An 18,378-nucleotide genomic window follows, 5' to 3' on the forward strand; every position below is an offset into this window, starting at 1 on the left:
ATGTGTATACAAGTATATGTATAAGAAAGCACTAGCAACAGAAAGAGAAATAAGCCAGGAGACTTCAAATTACCAGAGGTTTCCGCAACTGTAAATTTGGTGCTCATTTAAGATTCTGTTAAGTAAGCTAAACATATTGTTTATAAAGGAAAATAAGGAGGAAAAAGAACAGCTTTTATAAATGTATAGTTCAAGTGTAATCAATCTTTCAATAATCTAAAATAATTGATGTACAAGGAACAAAATCACTCTGAACATCATTACAAGAGTAAGACGTTGTCACTCAGTAGAAATTAATCTTCCTTTGTCATGTTCTTCAATGAACAAGAAAAGTATGCTGAAGTAATTTTTATTTTTCTGCTTTACATGTAAGCACTTTCTTCTTTTGCAGAAGACACTTGCATGTGAGCTAGACACTGACATGCCAGTCTTTCAGGGTACCATGATGATATTGTTAGTGACACTGAGTGAAAAAGCAAAATGCTACAATAAATTTGATTTTAAAAAACGAAAAAGAAAAGAAAAAAACCAGGAGGAAGGAGGAAGAAAATAAAAGAATGAGCAACTGAAGAAGAGGGGACTGGAAAGCAGTCAGATACGTACCTCCTAACGCAGAATAAGCAGAGACAGCCAGTCACAGAACAGAAAGGTGATAGGTCATAGGCCATAAGGAAAACAAGAAGGCACATTTAAACCACTCATTAAAAAATCATAGCCAAAACCAAACCAAGAGAAACTCACAAATAATATGGAAAAATAAAGACATACAAAAATAACTATTTGAAGAGAAATCCTTTTTTTTTTTTTTTTTTTGCACACAGAAAACTGAGCTGAAATATCACACAGTTTTCTGAAATGACCTTATGGAGACTCAGTTGTTATTTATCAGTCACAGCATGTAAATAACATTGGGCATTTCCTTTTTGTCACTGAGTTTTTATTTCTCATATATCAGAAATAAAACTCCAAAGTTTGAAACAAGATTGCTGATTTGGATACATAAAATAAGTAGTAACAACCTTCAGACTTAAAGGAGTTACTTATTTTCATTCATACATTTAAAAATACAAATTACAAAGTTAATCCTATTACCTTCACAAGAAAGCAGATAAACACAGAAGCAGCAAACATGCTAACAAAGAACAAACATAGCAGCAAAACTGCCCTTATAACTAACCTAATTTCAGCAGCCAACCTTCTCTATCTGGATTAAAAAACGTATGTGTTAGATCATTTCCATCATCCTCTGGAATTTTAAATGGCTCATTCTTAATACTTTCATATAAATTCTAGAAGAACAGAAAAAAAAGAGGAAAAAAGACCTCATTAATAAATGTCTAACAGAAAATGCATCCAGGACATCCTACCGCTTCTCAGACTATTTGTGTAAAAAGCAAAGGAAATACAGTCCATAAAATTCTGGAACATCCCTTCTCAATTCTTGTTTATGACTTTGATTAAGTTTGATTTTAAACTAATTCATCTATAAACAAGTGTCTCTTTTTTTACAGATTCTATAAGCATTCCTGCAAATACATTTTTTTCTTTAACTTCTGCATTCAGTATTTAAAAGGTTTCTGCTTCAGGCCTCATTTAGTACAAGTCTTGACAAATGAATCTGGGTCTTCAGAAAATGGTTTAGACCATCATACTGGCTTCAAGAAATAAGTATTTTTAATCTCAAGGGACAGGAGGAAGCTCCACAAGACACATGGAAAGAAAGGAGAGGCAATAACAAAACAATTATTTTTACTTTTTTTTCTGTCTTTCTCTGACTTATCTAGAAACACTTTTTTTTTTTTTTTCTCATAAGAAGCCAATTCCACAAGAATTTTGCCATCAGCAAACTACTGAGAGATATACAGAGTGTTTTCTCTGGAATCTCCTCTCCTTAACAAAGGATTCAATATAGGAAGAACTAGCTCAAAGCAGCTGTGAGCATGAGAAAATGCTTCTTTCAGCTACTCAAATGGTTATGCATGCTAGAAAATGTTCTTCTTACTTTCCCTTGGCAGATTTGCCTGAAAATTGTTGTACACACTTCTAAATTTCCTGTTAAAAAAAACACAAAGCAATGCCTTGTCTTACCCAGTCTAACTTACCCGTAGCAATTCTTCAGGAAGGTCTCCACCTTCATTAATTCCACGATTCATAGAAATAAACCTCTCTACTGTGGGTTTATCTCTTACATTGTGGTTGTGCAGACTGGTATTTAACATAATGATCGCAAATGACAGCACGTAGCATGTATCTGAAATAAGATTTGAAAAATTATTTATATCTCTGTGTGTTGTAGCAGAAACCCGGCATGTTTATGATTATAGTAAGTTCTGCCAGTATTCAAGTACAGTTCCTGTGTAAGAAAAAGTAGGATGGAAACCTCTCTGCTACATCGAGGAAAAATGTGTTCGCAACTTCACCATTTTGTCTGAAATAAACAATTTCCTCTCTAACTGTTGCCGACCTACTTTACATTAACCTCTTCCTACCCTATTTGTTCCTCAAACTAAGTGATCAACAGCCAGCTATGTCTGTATATAACAAAGAGACCAACAATGCCAAAATGGTAATAATTCAACAGATTTCAACAGAATTCAACAGAAAACTGAGGTGGTTTTCTAATTGAGATAAATTATTGCTGAACAGTCTGCTAAAGAGACAGGATACGGTTCTCATAACAAAAACGGATTACTTTCTAGATAATATACTATAGCCATGCATGGGTGGACTTGACAGATTGATAATCAGGTGTGAAGTCCTCATAACTGACAGATGAGGCTACCCAACCTACTTTTCTGCCTTTAAGGCCCTGAGAATCTTACTTTTCCAATTCCTAGCCAAAGATCTTTAGTAACATTTCTAAAGTACATTTTGTTGTTTAATTGGCTTATATATATATTAATGCTGAAGTTTTAGAAATGGAAATGCATTCTGACCACAAGCTTGCACCTTTTGAAAACAGAGTGTAGGATTAGACAGTTGCATTTTCTCCATTCTCAGAAATTTCTCATTTCACATATTATTTCATCCTGAACTTCCAAACTGGCCATCATCTCCTTGCATCAGATGTAGAAGAACATATAGGATAAAAATAAATAAATAAATAATATATACTTAAGAACTCCTATCGTTTCCTGTGACTAACCCGTAGACTGGAAGACTCCTGGGTTACAAAGGCAATAGCGTGAAGCAAAAGCTTCCATCATACGATCAATTTTTTGAGCCTCTCCTGGGAGTCTGAAGCTCCACAGAAACTGCCTACAGAAGGGAAGAACAGTTGTTAGACTCATTCCAATATATTAGGCATATATTATTAAAAATCAGAAACAAATAAACATAAATCAGCAATGTCTATATAAGGTGTCCTAGAGCTATGTTCTCAATCTCTCAACACACAAGTCAGGAACTATTATAAAGCAACATGCACAGATGGCTAGCCCAGTAATTCAGCCAGCAACACTGCATGCTATCAGGCAAGATAATATGGCAGTTCATATTCTGAGACTTTCTCTTTTTTCCAGACTAGTAAACAATTTTCTGTATGCATCCCATTTTTGCCATCAGAATGCTATGGGGAAACAATCAGTTCGTTCCTCCCTGGGTTTCCTGGCTACTAAAAGCAATAAACACTCAGCTAGACTTTACTTACAATCTAAAAAGACACAGTACAAAAAATATTTCCGGTAGGGGAGAGAAGCAAGGAATACAAACCCAATATCTTTACTTGAACTCCTCCAACATTTAAAAAGAGTAACAAGAAAAGCTCCAGTGCTCAGAGAGGTGCTGCCTGTCTAGGGTTAAGCTCACCCTACAAGAATCAGACCCAGATCTTAAAATAAAGACTCATGGTATCACCTCAGTAATTTTGTAATATATGCAGGAGATCTGTGCTCCTCAAAATAGATTTTTTACATTCATAACTTACTATTTCTACATATAGGTACACTGGAATGCATACAGGACAGAAGTCTTCACAAATTTACTTTTGGCACACTGTGGTGGTAAAAAGCTCCAATGAATTTAATGACTTACTCTTTTCTTTCTTAGCAAAAGAATTATCTAAATTAAAACAGGATCTAAACCAGCAAAGTTACATGCTCTGCCATGCAAAACAAGTTCTCAATATTCCCTGTATGCTGGGTGCCAATATAATAACCATTTATTCCTGTCTTCATCAGTTTTCATTTTAGGACATTATATTAAAGTGACGCAGGCTGTCTTTAGTTTGTCAGCTCTATATACTGTCTTTTACTCACCTCATGCAAGGTTCCAACCCAGATCACGAATTTTGTAAGCTACCAAAATACAAACATTTAATAGTAGCAGCTGCTAAGGAAGAATAAAGTCAAACCTAACGTTAAATTGGGTAAAAGAGATAGGAATATGAAGCCTCCCAGGCAAGCTTCAGCAGCCAAAGAAAAGGCTTCCTTAGCTCAAGCCTCAGGCAGCTCAAGTTATCATCACCACATCACTCAACCGTAGCAAAGCTGTTCTGACTCCACATCACAAGGCACTGCACCAGAGACAAAGATCACACGGACGTTTCAATTTATCTGGTGTCAGGAGGGAGTTACTTGTGGCAACAAAGCTGGCAGAACTGTCTAAATCAACTTAATTTGCTAGATCTGTTATGGATTTCCACCAAGATGAGAAGGGACTTCACAAGGCCACTCTATGCTAGCATCCCAGAGAAATCAAGTAAACTCTTCACTCAGAATGGGGGAAAAGTATACTAAGGTATTACACTTTCTCACGTGACAAGTGAGAAAGTCTGAGTAGAAGGAAATTACCTGATTCAAAGCGTATGTCTTTGTAATTGAACATAATCGCCGATTATGATTTGTGGGATTCCCCCCCTCCCTGCCCAGGGGAACAAGTTGAGGTGGAAAGAAAGGAGAAAGAAGACGGCAGCAAAGAAAATTATTTATTTGCTTGGTTTTTACCTATCTCTGTGCTAAGACATAAAACAGATCTTCAAATGTCCACATATGGCAGGCACACCAAAGAGTTACGGTTGTGTTTTATTTGTTTGTATTTGTCTGAAATAATTAAAAGTTTTTACCTTCAAAAGGCAGCACATACAGGAGCAATTGTAAGGGTTAAAACAGAGCTGTCTCTGCTAACTTGCACAGTAACGCGTATAATTGTGCTGAGCTGTAGATCAGCTTTCTGATGAATAAATCAACACCGTGACTCATACAAATGCCCAATTTGATAAAGAAAGCTCAGGTCAAAAAAAAGAAAGAATTTACTTACCTCAAGGCTTGTACAAGATTGAGATCAGCGAACTCATGGAGTTCAACAAAAGCCTGAAGAACTTTAATGTTAAATTCATCTCTATGAAAGACAAAAATGGAAACAGACAATTTCAATTCTAAACTTTAAACGCTTCTTAGTTATCTCTATTTGCTTTTCAGAATAGGCAAGGAAATAAATTATCATACTGATCAAATCAAGTCATCGGAAATAGTTTATATATTTATTTGGGAGGTATTTTAATACTTAATACTAGTGTTTTGCCCATTTTTGCTGGTAGGTTAGCAAGAGACGGTACTGTTGAACTGATTTTAGCACTGCTTATTTAAATGACCTGAAAATGGCCTGGCCTTCTTTGCTTCACATTTATTATTACTGCACCTGCCTTGATATGGGACAATACCTGATAAATTTATCCAGTAAAAAGCCTTTTGCAGAAATTGAGTCATAAACTTTTAAAACAACAGTTAATGCAAGATTAATTTCTTTAGTCATACAACACAAGAAAAACAAACTATCCCATTTTTTTCCTTTAAAAACAGAAAATATGAAAGCATTATATTATGTACAAAGGTGAGGAACAGAAAAACTTGATTGTACCTAAGCAAAAGAACAGCATTTTAAAAGAGCTACTTAGTACACACTATATTCTTACTCCATTCTCAAAAATTTTTACAGTGAAGGTTTACCAAAATCAGAACAGGCTTTCTCCCACCTATCTTTTATATTGCTACATAAATGATGAGCCAAATTATGCTTTGTTTGATACAAAGGTGTTTAAATGCAAAAGTAACATTTGAACATTAATGAACACAAAACTATTTGAATGCAGACAGAATTTAGCCAACACCATCACTGAGTTCATATGCCAGAAGCGTAAAGGTTTATAATCCTCAGGGTGTGCTTTAAATACATCACCAAGACAGAATGTTGCATATCAGCCTCCACCCAAAAATAGAAAGGTGTGCACCCACCAGGAATTATCTGTTGTGTTACTGACTAACTGCATAGTCAGACTAACCTGTAACACTCACAAGTAAATACCTTACAACAAAGTATTAATTCATTAGGATGTCCCCATATTGTTTACAGAAAAACACATCTGCTCTGTCAAGCAAAACGAAGCAATTCTCATCAAATTTAGTAATGCACAATTCAACTGCATGACTACTTTTCAATGCACTGAAATAATGTGGCAGGATAGTATAATAGAAGAGAGCACTCAATAGGGATACTTTGTTACTCTAAGCCAAATACTCATTTTGCTTATGTGTACATGCGTACTGCAGCTTCAGCGGCAGTTCAGGGCAAATACTCATCTAATACTCTAATTTTTGCTCTTAGGTTTTAATGTAAACTGGATTAACAATGATACTTGTGCTGGGTACAGCTCCAAAGATACAAGCCAAACATCATGAACTCTCTAGGAAGCCACTTATTTTTTTAAGTGAAGACTCACCCACATATAAAGAAATCTTAAATCTCTTATAGGATGTAATTAATCACTTATTTATTGTACATTTTTAGGTATTATCTCATTCCATTTTACCATTCACTTTTCTCAGTTTGCTGAGTGCTCTAATACTGTAAGAGTCAATAATTTAAAAAAAATATCTCTTTATGGCAGAATGTTATACAAATATTTCATTCTGTTGACTATCCTGGTTTTGTCTTCAGCTATATTTAGCTAGAATGCAGAGGTAATTCATGATGGGCCCCCAAGGGGGAGGGGCAAAGTAAAAGAGAATACCCTCAGACTCTAAATGCCTTGATAAAAGGTAGTACGTAACTCAACAAAAACTAATCTATAATATGCACTACCATTTGCATAGCACAAATCACTTAATAGCCTGTTTCTGAGGTGGTCACAAAAGCAAAATTAGCAGCTTAAGACCACCTCAACTGTCACATTTTATTTTACCTCAAGGTATTTATTTTACCCCAGGACCTAAAGGTCTAATACATTGTTTTCAGAGGAACATGAATAAAAACTATTAGGATTCTAGGAAATTAATGTTGCAGTTCAAAGGAGTATGATCAACCGTTTCCCCATTCAGACCTGACTACCTTGAAATGTCCATACACATTCCTGAAAATCAGATTGTCATCTCTTCACCTCCACCCACCCTTGCTAATTCATATAAGTGAAGTAAAAGACGACAGAAATACCATTTGCTTTCCCATTACCATATTAATATTACACCTTTCATAGAAATTAAGAAACATACAAAAAAAATTAGACTAACTGCATACATTGATTAAAAGCTCCTTTTAAAGAAACAGAAAATTGAAATTTCTTTGACTTCAGCTGCTCCTTAAAATGAATAGGTTGCTTCTGCCTTGTGGCAAAATAGGAGCAGTATGTTAATTTTCACTTCTCCTAAGGTTTTGTTATCCAGTTGATGGATTTATATAAAATTTCCAGATCAAATTTGTTATTCAGTATGACCACTATATTTGTCTGTATTTGTCTTGAAAAATTCAGAAGACATAATTTCATTGCATATTCGTCTGTATACATACTCAATAAAGGTTGCCCTGTATTTTCAGATTAGACCACAGTGCTGCCCAGCAGCATCTCTGCCAACGATGAAAAAGAACGAGCAATAAATTTTTAAATTTTAAGTATGAATGCATAAACAGTCACATGAATATTATTAATTACTCCAGTGGGCCTGGACATATTGGTAAGACCTTTCTGCATGAGTACAGGGGTTCTAGAAATAGGGCTAGAAAAACTGGAAGTAGTTCAGAAAACAATACCAAGGTAGAATGCAGCTTTCAAAAATTAACACAGACTGCTTTATACAAGTTTTGTCACAGTTTTCCCATTAGGGACATTAACATAACATTGATTTTACAACACTAACTGCCCAAATATTCAACAGAAACCATATAATGCTGTCACATAAAAATTGTTGAAATGTCTACACGTACTGTACAAAGACTTTGTAGCGAACATATTTTTTGAAAGTATACATATTACAGTTAACACTTTCATTAAACCTATTAAAGTCAGGAGGAAATTGCTGAGCATAAACTAAGCCATAGGTGCCGTAAACAGATTACGGGTGTCTCAGAAGGGATCTGCCAGAACATATCACTACAGGAGTATATCCTACATGAGTCAACTTTTAAACCTCCATAACTGGCATCTGAACTAGAACACGTGCAAGCACGTAGATACATGTACTCCAAGATGCTCTTCACTTCCGTCTCTTTCTGCTGCCTGTTTCAAAATCAATTCCTGGGTTGCACAGCAATGGAAGCAATTGCGTTTTGATTGTGTTTTGCAGTAGTATGCATAAATACGCACATTGCATGTTTATTGTACTAGGATTGATAAAGATAAGGTGTGGCTGCCCTTTGAGATGCCTACCTACTAATGGGAAGTCTGCGTGCAGGGAAGAAGGCAACACTAAAACCTGCTTATAACTACTGTCCCAGGAACTAGCCATTTTAATAAATGATTTCTTTACTATCCAGTTATTAGTGATTGTATATCACACTTCTTGTCTGGGCACAGTATCAAGAGTTACCAGAACTGTTGCAATACAACTCTCAGACATTCCAAAAGCTTATGGTATTAACTTCTGCACTATAGCCAAATTTAAGGGTATTTTCTCAAAATAGTAAGTTACAATGAATTCAATATTATTCCACAACGTACTCATTTAAAAAGAACAACAACCTAACAGAAAAAAAACTATCACAATACCATAGCGCTTTATTCCTGCTTATAGATCTCAGAGTAGTAGAGTAGTTCTCTCATGCAGCCCGTGAGGGGGAAGGTAACTACCAAAACCAGTAAGAACAAAGTTTCAATATTTTTGTTTTACCTTTCACCAAGGTAATCTCCAATTACCGTTTTATTTAATCCTTCTCCTTTATAAAGGAACTGTGCAATGTCTTCTGCAGTGTTCTGCAGGAGGTCATTTTCTATCAGAAACTGTATTCCCTAGGAAGAGCAATTCCAGAGGAAAAGGAATGTTATGTTTTTTCCCACAAGCATTTATGTAAATACCACTTGTAACATTTGGTATTAATATACTGACACAGACATATACATAGCACATTAAGAATTACATTAGCCTATAGATTTATTTTGTTTTTTAATGAAATGGTAAACAAATGTTTTTCAGTTAGATAAGCAATATTTAGTCCCAGTTTAAAGATTAAAATAAGAACACATTTTTAAGGCTAGAAGTACTAGGTGGCAGTTTGAATCCCCCAACAATAGAAATATCAAATATTAATTGAATAATGATTTTGTGGTGTTCTGTGGAGTTATGTGTGAGTTAGCCTGTTCACAATATTGCCTAAATGTCTGCAGAGACATAATCTGTAAAATCATATAATGAAGAGGTATATAGGAATAACTTAATTACCACCATGACACAAAATAAAGCATCTGTTAAAATCTACAAACTGCAACCCAATACATCAAGCCACTACTCGCAGCAGAGGACACCACTGAAGATACTGAAACTGGTTTAAAAGAGTTTATGCTGACACTGGGATTATCAGTGACTTCTGGTTGAGCTGGAACTAAACTATTCACAAAGGATTCAAACTAGCTATTCACAAGGGACTGCTCATGAGTCAGTCAAGCTTCTACCACGGAGCTTCTATCAAAGCCAGGAGGAGAGTCTTACCCTGTCCCTCAGTGGGTACTTGTTCAAGCCCCTGGACTCCTATGCCTCCATAAATTACTGGCCCTATAACTGGCACACTCTAGGGATGCCCAGAGAACTTTCTGCAAAGCAGTAAAGAAAGGAGACTAAGAGTTATATAAAGATTACGTAAAGGATGGAAGGGATGTTATTGCAATACTCAGCAGGTCATGGAGAGATAGCGCTCTTTGTTCCCCACCACACCCCCCAACAAAGATGTTGCTATTCCTGCTGGTTTCATGAAACTGTTAACAGCATGCTGGTAAGAAGAAAGGATGGCAGCTGTAAGTAACCTTAATGTCTTGGATTCCAAAGATGTATAGAAGAGCTTGATATTTTTCCAAATCTTTTCTACTAGAATATTTCATAATTTCAGAAATATTACAAGTTTTTCCATCTCTGCAAATGGAATACATTTGCTTTTTATTTCATTACAACTGGGAACACTTCCATTATTTTTTGATATAGCATAGGACGCCCTGAAGTAACATTCAGAAAAGTAATTATCCTTCTGTTTGGTTGATTCTGTCCTTTTTATAAAGAAATTATTACCTGCCTGACCAAAAAAAAAAAAAAAGGTATATTTTCTGACCTAACTTAGCAAAGAAAATGAACTGTGATGTTATAAGACTTGAAGCTTGCTTTTAAAAAAAAAAGTCTGGAATGCAATCCTCTCAAAACAATTTTATCATTATCTGAAAACTTAATTTCAATGACAGGCTGGTATTCTGACTCTAACAACTTAATATTTTGATAAGTCATTTCAGAACAGACATGATTTCATTGCAAAGACTATATCTGTTTCATCCTGAAGCAGAAATAGCCAAGCTTTCCTCAGAAATTATCTTTTCAAAGTTTATTTGATAACTATTTGTACAAAAATTCATTTGACTATGAAACATAATGTTTTTTTGCATACCAAGTTATTCAAAAAGCTTTCTTGGCTCTGTCAACCAACAGAGAATCTTCCTTCTAACAACAGAAACAGGAGTTGCAGATTCCCTTGTTCAACACCTGGACCACATTATTCATGCTTAGTGTACACAGACTGACCAGAACAGGTTTTAAAAAGTTGTGCAAGTTACTGAAAAAGATAATGGACATGACTAGAAGCATGGAAAACAAGTTTCTGTACACAGAAGCAGACACTTTGACATACTACAAAAAAAAAGAAAAAGTAGTAACTTTTCTTTTTCTGAATTTTTTTTTAAAAATTCTTAAGATGTTAAAGAACCAGAAGTCAAACAGACAGGAAAAGGAATTTGTCTAGGACAACTATTCCAGTGTCTGGAATAAATGATAAAATAGGTCAGCCAAATCCCCATCAACTCCTACGCTATATTTTGTCTTGATGCAAATTTTCTTTCTGTAGACTGATAGGAGAAAGAAGACAGCTGTACTAGCTTGATGTCCCCACACAAAATTCGTGGCTACACAAATATTCAATATTGACTACAAATATTGCATAGATTTTTTTTTTTTTAAGTCAGTGCAATGAAATCTGCTTGGAATTTCATAGCTTTTGCAGTAACTTAGTTACAAATTTTGCAGTTATTTAAATCCTGCCTTTGTCACAGAGAATTCATTTTCTGGGCCCAGAGCAGGCAGTACTGACTTCTAGTGTTGCAAATTTCAAGCACAGCTTTATGTCCTCTGCACAGGGATTCTTGAAGTGTTTTACAAACTTTACCATTATAGCCCTTCCCACACTAGCTAACCAAATCCAAACAGCAAGGTACATGGTGTTACATCACGTAACTGCACTAAACACAGCTATTTCGAATGAGGATTTTCTGGGTGGAGGCAGGGAGAATCGCTCTGCATATAGGTTACACGCTAGGAAATTTAAACATTTTCAAATAAAAATGGTAGATGAAAATTACCTCACTGTGTTCGTACTACTATGAAAACATTAGAACTCTGTTATTTGGTTTTAAATAATAAAACTTGGGGGATTCAGTGCATGGATTATTACCCCAGCTCTTTCACATACCTAACTCTGGAGACCATTTCCCCTCCCATTTATGAATGAAAAACATCCTTTTCGCAATGACCCAAACTTAAACTCTCTCAGCATTAGAAGGACATATATTTTAGCTGCCTGTAATTTAAAGTAGCATCTGCAAACAAAATGATCTAGCTTTAGAGCATCCAGCTACTGCAAACCACCACTGACTCACAGACATTATTTAAAAATTACTACTATAAGTCTGTTTACCACATTTAAATTATGGTACAGTAGCAATGCAGCCACAGCATCTATTTATAGAAATAATTTCACCCAATAAGAACAGTAATAAAAAATAGTTCACACTGGAATGAAAGCATCTGACATCATCCTGTGACTTTGCCACCAACTTCTAGGATGTGAAAGAGCTGGAGGACAACATTTGGGGTATTCTGCCCTCAACAGAACAGAAGTTAAACTGTCACCAAAATGGAAAGTAAAAATAAAAGACATGGTCAGGAGCTTAAAAATGGTTCTATATCTCAAAGTGCTTGAATGTTTCTGGTAAACTGAAAACAGCTTGAAGAATAGCAGCCATCGTTGTACTTCAAACATCATAGAAAAGCCACCAAAATGTAACTGAATTCAATACAATTGGAAAGAAAACATGTCAAGAACTAACACAGAAAAACGAATGCTAAACGATTTCCAAAGAGACCTTAAAGACGACTCTTCACAAATTCAAAATGGAATCTCAATTACGAAACACAGAAGGCAGTACAACAAAGCAAGGAAGATGTAAAATGAAAAGTAAAGGCTAAAGGTCAAATATGTCAAAGCAGCTCTTTTAATTATATTGGGGGGGCCTGTAAGAACACATGCAGGTCCCTGAATTTTCCAGAGAATGAACAATTATTTAAGACAAGTAGAGGCACTCCAGAAAAATTAACTACTTTACTTCCTGGCTAAATGCATGGTAGACTTATTGAAATTGGTAACCACATTTCTACCTGCAGGCAGTGTTTGTACAGTCATATGGGTACACATACACGTACATATGTATAAAAACGTACAAATTTTCATATGTGCCTTTTTCACAAACAGAATTTAGACATGCAAATATAAAGATCTATATGAGAACAAATAAAAAAACATATTAAAGGTATTTTGGAAGAAACACAAAATAGGAGGTCATTAAAAAAATACGGGCTCACTAATAACCAAACACCAAAATATTTTTAGAATTATATTTGACATGTCAACACAGAACACCTCTACCAGGTACAAATAATCTTTCTGCCAGCCAGCTCAATCAGTACCTGGCATATTTGATTGTTGATAAATAACCTCCATTATCAAAATGGTTTGCTTAAGGGAAAAAAGCACACATGACTGGCAAATGACTAGTTGACTGCTTCTACTTTAACCCTCTGCTCAGCACGTTACAGGATATACAAATAAGGCCTGTGAACTTATACTATCAGAAATGTTTTATTAAGAAAACGTGACTGTATTTGTCATAGATCACATTACAAGTAGGAACTTGATTCCTGACAAGTGAGGGGGAAAAAAAATCTCTACCTTCTTAGGGTCCATGTTGAATTTCTTCCTTCCCATGGCTATTTGCTTATTTCTTTGTGTAGTTTTGCTACACATGGGGAAAAAGGAACAACAAGCAATTACCAGTTGCTCTTATACAAAAACAACAACTTTTGCATGAGCTTCTTTTAATTGGTATTTTAGGTATTTTGTATTTTCTATTACAAAAACCAGACATTTTTATAAGGGGGGGAAATTATTTATTATCCTTTACTATTTTCAATTCTTTCAAGTGATTGCAGCTTCAGAGAACTATATTATCATCAATTTGACAGTCTAAAATATTATACTCTATCCAACATATTTCTCTATCCAAATGAATGACACACCTGAACAGGATAAAGTCAGGCTTTAGAGACTTTGTAACAGACTAAATAAACATGATCCAATGTTTGTTTAGCATGATAAAGCTATTTTTATTTGCTGTTATTTGGAAGAGCTGTTCCAAGGTCTTAATGAATCATGTCCATATGTTAGCATTACTTACCTTTCTTCTACACTAGTCAGATTATCAATTTCTGTCATAACCTCAGCAATTTCAAATTTTAATCGCTGCCAAGAGAAGGAAGGGCAATATGTTAACCAACACTGAGACACTTTTTGAAATCATCTACCATATATTAATACGATCAATTAGGTTTTATTTTCTAATATTTGGTAGTCACCTGAAGAAAAGTGATGAATCTTATGGCTTCCTTAGATATTTAGCTTAAAGATTTTATCACAACTGAATGACTGTTAAACACATGGATCCAAACTCCCAGTGCATGCTCATGTCAGAGCATCAAGACCAAATTGCCACTACCAATTTCAGTATAAGATTTCTTTACCCAGATTTCTTACTCCCTCCTATCCTGTATGCAGATCTGCTGTTTAATGAGTTCTTGATTACACAAATCAAATGTGTACATATACAAATATTGCATTACATAAATACAGGCGTTAGCTTTTTTAAAAGCACACAAAGGATGCATAAATCCTCTTCATTATTAGTATGATTTAGATTAAGCCATTTATATGCTTTTGAAAACATTACCTGGAACTCATACCTAGGTATGCGGTTTACTGTAACTTAATCTACTGAAGCAGGCTTCTAAGGATCTTTAGAGATAAATCAATTACCTCAATATCATCAATCAGTTCTTTTTTCCTGCGACGAATATTTAAAAGCTCTTCTCTTTCTTCTATGGAGAGGTCATCAGGCACTGGAATAGAGCAAAATGTACAGTCTTTTAGCATTTGCAAACATAATTCATTGCGGAAAACTGAATAAACCTGATTCAGAAAAGTAAATGTACATAAAACATCTGAGCATTTTTTTTCAGCTGGGATAATTTTCAGAAAACAAACAAAAAAACCCAACACCCAAACCTTTCACCCAAAGGGTGGTGGTAAATAGCTCCTTTTCCAAGTGGCAACATGTCACTAGTGGGGTCCCCCAGGGATCGATATTGGGCCCAATGTTATTCAATATCTTTATAAGTGATCTGGATAACAGCATCAAGTGTAGCCTGATGAAGTGACACCAAGCTGAGTGGGGAAGCAGACACTCCAGAAGGGAGAGCTGCTCTGCAGGGAGATCTGGATAGGCTGGAAGAGTGGGCCAGCAAGAACCGTATCAAGTTCAACAAGAAGTGTACCGTCTTGCACCTGGGAAAACATAATCCGGGAGTGCAGCACAGACTGGGATCCACCTGACCGGAGAGCAGCTCTGTGGAAAGGGACCTGGGGGTCCTGGCGGACAGAAAGCTCAACAAGAGCGAACAGTGGCTGCTGCGGCCAAAAAGGCCAACAGGATGCTCGGTTGCATCAGAAAGGACATCACCAGCAGAGGTAAAGAAGTCATTATCCCACTCTACTCAGTGCTTGTCAGGCCACACCTGGAGTACTGGGTACAGTTCTGGTCCCCGCTGTACAAAAAGGATGTGGACAGGATGGAAGGGGTCCAGAGAAGGGCCACCAAGATGATCAAAGGACTGGGAAGCTGCCATATGAGGATAGGCTGGGAGAACTGGGTTTGTTCAGCCTTGAGAAGAGGGGGCTTAGAGGTGTAGCTACAAAGAAGATGGAGGCTCCCTTTTTACAAGGAGTCCCATGGAGAGGACAAGGGGGAACGGATACAAGTTGCTCTTGGGGACATTCCAATTGGACATGAGAGGAAAAGTTTTCACAGTGAGGACAGTCACCATTGGAATAATCTCCCCAGGGAAGTGGCTGACTCGGCCACATTGGACACCTTCAAGAGTCGTCTGGGACAGGGTGCTGGGCCATCTTGTCTAGACTGTGCTCTTACCTAGAAAGGTTGGACTAGGTGATCCCTGAGGTCCCTTCCAACCTGGGATTCTGTGAAAACCACAACCCAAACCCTAAACCTAATTTATTGGATTTCTGCTTTATAGAATTAATTCAATTACCTTACTTATGATGACTATGGACAGAAACTTTCTTTCACATGAAAGCTAGATAATCAAAGAGAACTTGTTATCATATAATTTGTGGCAAGATTTTGCTCTACAGCTTAATAGCAAAATTCAAGTCTGATATCATTCCAATTATTTCAGTAACAGACCAAAATTCTTCATGTAAATTAATTATGATTCAAAAGACATTACAATCTCTCAGGGAAAAGAGCCAAAGAAAAGCCAAAGCTATATACAACTCATCAGTGAGATGTGTACCCTGGTGTTGATTTCGGACAACATCAGATATTTAGCAGTACCCCTTCATCTGGTCGCTTTAGAGCAGAGATGCAGGCAAGTACAATACGACTAACAACCGTAACAGTAAATACTTTCTATCAGTAGGATATACAAATAAGTACACAGTCACAATCAGTTATTTAATACAGATTTGTTTTTGTATAACAATATTTAAGTGAGTCTGAAGTATTTCAGTCAACTTTAGGTCTCTCCTTGGCTATGCTAAAACAAGTATATTACTCTGTTGATAGGAATTACTTGCTACTGAAGATGCAAATGTGTTTCTGTGCACAGCTATGGCTGTCACACACCTTATCAGCAGCCCCTTACCTCGTAATCTCTGGCTGACAACCGGCTAATGTGAAAAGTTATTTGCACAAAACCTCTGCTTTTCCTGAGAAATTAGATTTTCCCTAGCAAGAAACTTCTTTGGACAGATATTATTCTCACTCACTTGTACAGCACTAGACATCAACCACAAATATTCACCTCTTTTGCAGTGATCCTATAATAACAGTTTTAATGATACCCACTTTCTTGGAAATAGCTCCTTAATTATAGAACAGCTCTTCCTTCTAGCTCAGTAAAATGGAACAAAAATATTTATTAAGATATTTAAATGGTTCTGTCCCAACAGCAACACACAACAAATGCAGTCATTTGGGATGGTCAAAGCTGTTTCTTTATGTCATATACACAGGTAACAGACCGTAGCAAAGGTTCAGCTTTTCAGATTTTTTTTAAAGACACATTTGAAACGCAGCCTCTGCTCAAATCTTAATAATGAAATACATTATTTTCAACTCCAGTGATTAAGATCCTTTCTATGTTATGATTCGAATCCTTTAAAAAAAAAAATCCAAACAGCAACAGACCATGTTAGACATGAAGTAATTATGGCAAATGATCTCATTTAGCTACTCCAGATAGAAACATGATTAAATTACTTCCAGTTTAGGAAATAACAGTCTTTTGTTAAACAAATACCAGGCTTCAATACGTTTACCTGCTTTTTCCCTTCATCTCATCAGAAACCCACCCAATCCTAAAAATTGTTGCATGCAAATACCGATAAGATTCTTTCAACATCAAACCTTATAAATACATGAGCCTACAGCACATCTTTGTCTTGCATGTATACTCTAAAATCTTAAACCATCAAACCCAAGAGATTTTATGACTATACAAACACTATGTACATACACATACCATAAATATTCCAATTAGTTAACTGAGGACTGACAACAAAAAAAATGAAGACTGTTACCCAATGTTCATTATTAAAAACACAAATTGTGTATTAACTAGGAAGTATGCCCAAGTATCCTTAAAGCATTTTTCTAGTATTACAATAGTGGATGAAATTAGATTAAAATTTTGTAGTACCAGTATTAGTAAGAGTTCATAATTTTTTCACTTTTTTTTGCCACTGCAGACATTTTGGTAACTCTCATCTTTGTTGGCAACTGGAAATAGTAATTAGAACCCAAACAGAAAATAATCTTTAAACATTAAATATTTAGAATTCATAGATGGTGCTTGATTTTCCTTCAAGCTGAGTTACAAAATCTCTGGATTAGCTACTATAACAAACTCTCCCCAAAGCAGAACATCTGGGAGTGGTACTGCAGTTTTTTCTCCCATACATTACCATGCAGTGAAAGCTCCTTGGGACAGGTTTGGAATGTCTAGAACAAGTGAAATTGCTGTTTGGAATCAACACAAATTGTGACAGTTTTCTATGCTCAAGCAACCCACCAAACAAAAGAAATTCAACACCTCTGTCCTTTTCCTACAGCACCCAAAGACTGACTGCCATGTTTTTCCTTTCCTCTGATCACAGCTGCAGCTGTGACAACCCTCACAGTATAATTAATGATGCTGTTAGACAAAAAGGAAATAAACTAAATGGAGTCAGACCGCCTTTTGCATTAGGAAATAACATCAAGTATCTATCTGCCAGATGCAAGATAAGAAAAGTCTGCTGGAAAAGAAGATTCTGCATTTGGAGAGCGCTTAGAAGACAGCACTTAGAGAAAAGTGCATATTAATGCAACATCTTTAAATAATGGTATTAATAACAGTATCTTTTGATAAGAATAAAAGAACGAGGATACAACTGAGTGGGGTTAGAGTACTGCTCAGCTTCCAGAAACTATTGGTATAGTCAGTATTTTACTTCCGCTCACACTAACCAGCACAG

At 35.9% G+C, this 18,378-nt stretch overlaps 1 protein-coding gene across 2 annotated transcripts in view; it reads right to left on the reverse strand.

Annotated features, from left to right (window-relative positions):
- CYTH3 (cytohesin 3) overlaps positions 1-18,378 on the reverse strand; it is a 54,471-nt gene that overhangs the window by 11,566 nt on the left and 24,527 nt on the right. The window contains exons 2-9 of one of the 2 annotated variants that reach the window (XM_064461719.1): positions 14,599-14,681; positions 13,964-14,028; positions 13,459-13,525; positions 9,096-9,214; positions 5,257-5,337; positions 3,146-3,258; positions 2,103-2,251; positions 1,178-1,289 (exon numbers count right to left, since the gene is read on the reverse strand). In XM_064461719.1, coding sequence (XP_064317789.1) covers positions 1,178-1,289; positions 2,103-2,251; positions 3,146-3,258; positions 5,257-5,337; positions 9,096-9,214; positions 13,459-13,525; positions 13,964-14,028; positions 14,599-14,681 — 789 coding nt within the window. Of the gene's footprint in view, positions 1-1,177; positions 1,290-2,102; positions 2,252-3,145; positions 3,259-5,256; positions 5,338-9,095; positions 9,215-13,458; positions 13,526-13,963; positions 14,029-14,598; positions 14,731-18,378 lie in introns of those variants that run through there. The other variant, XM_009501064.2, reaches the window with a different exon arrangement.

The sequence above is a fragment of the Phalacrocorax carbo genome, chromosome 10 (assembly GCF_963921805.1).
Source record: "Phalacrocorax carbo chromosome 10, bPhaCar2.1, whole genome shotgun sequence".
In the NCBI taxonomy this organism is placed as follows: domain Eukaryota; kingdom Metazoa; phylum Chordata; class Aves; order Suliformes; family Phalacrocoracidae; genus Phalacrocorax; species Phalacrocorax carbo.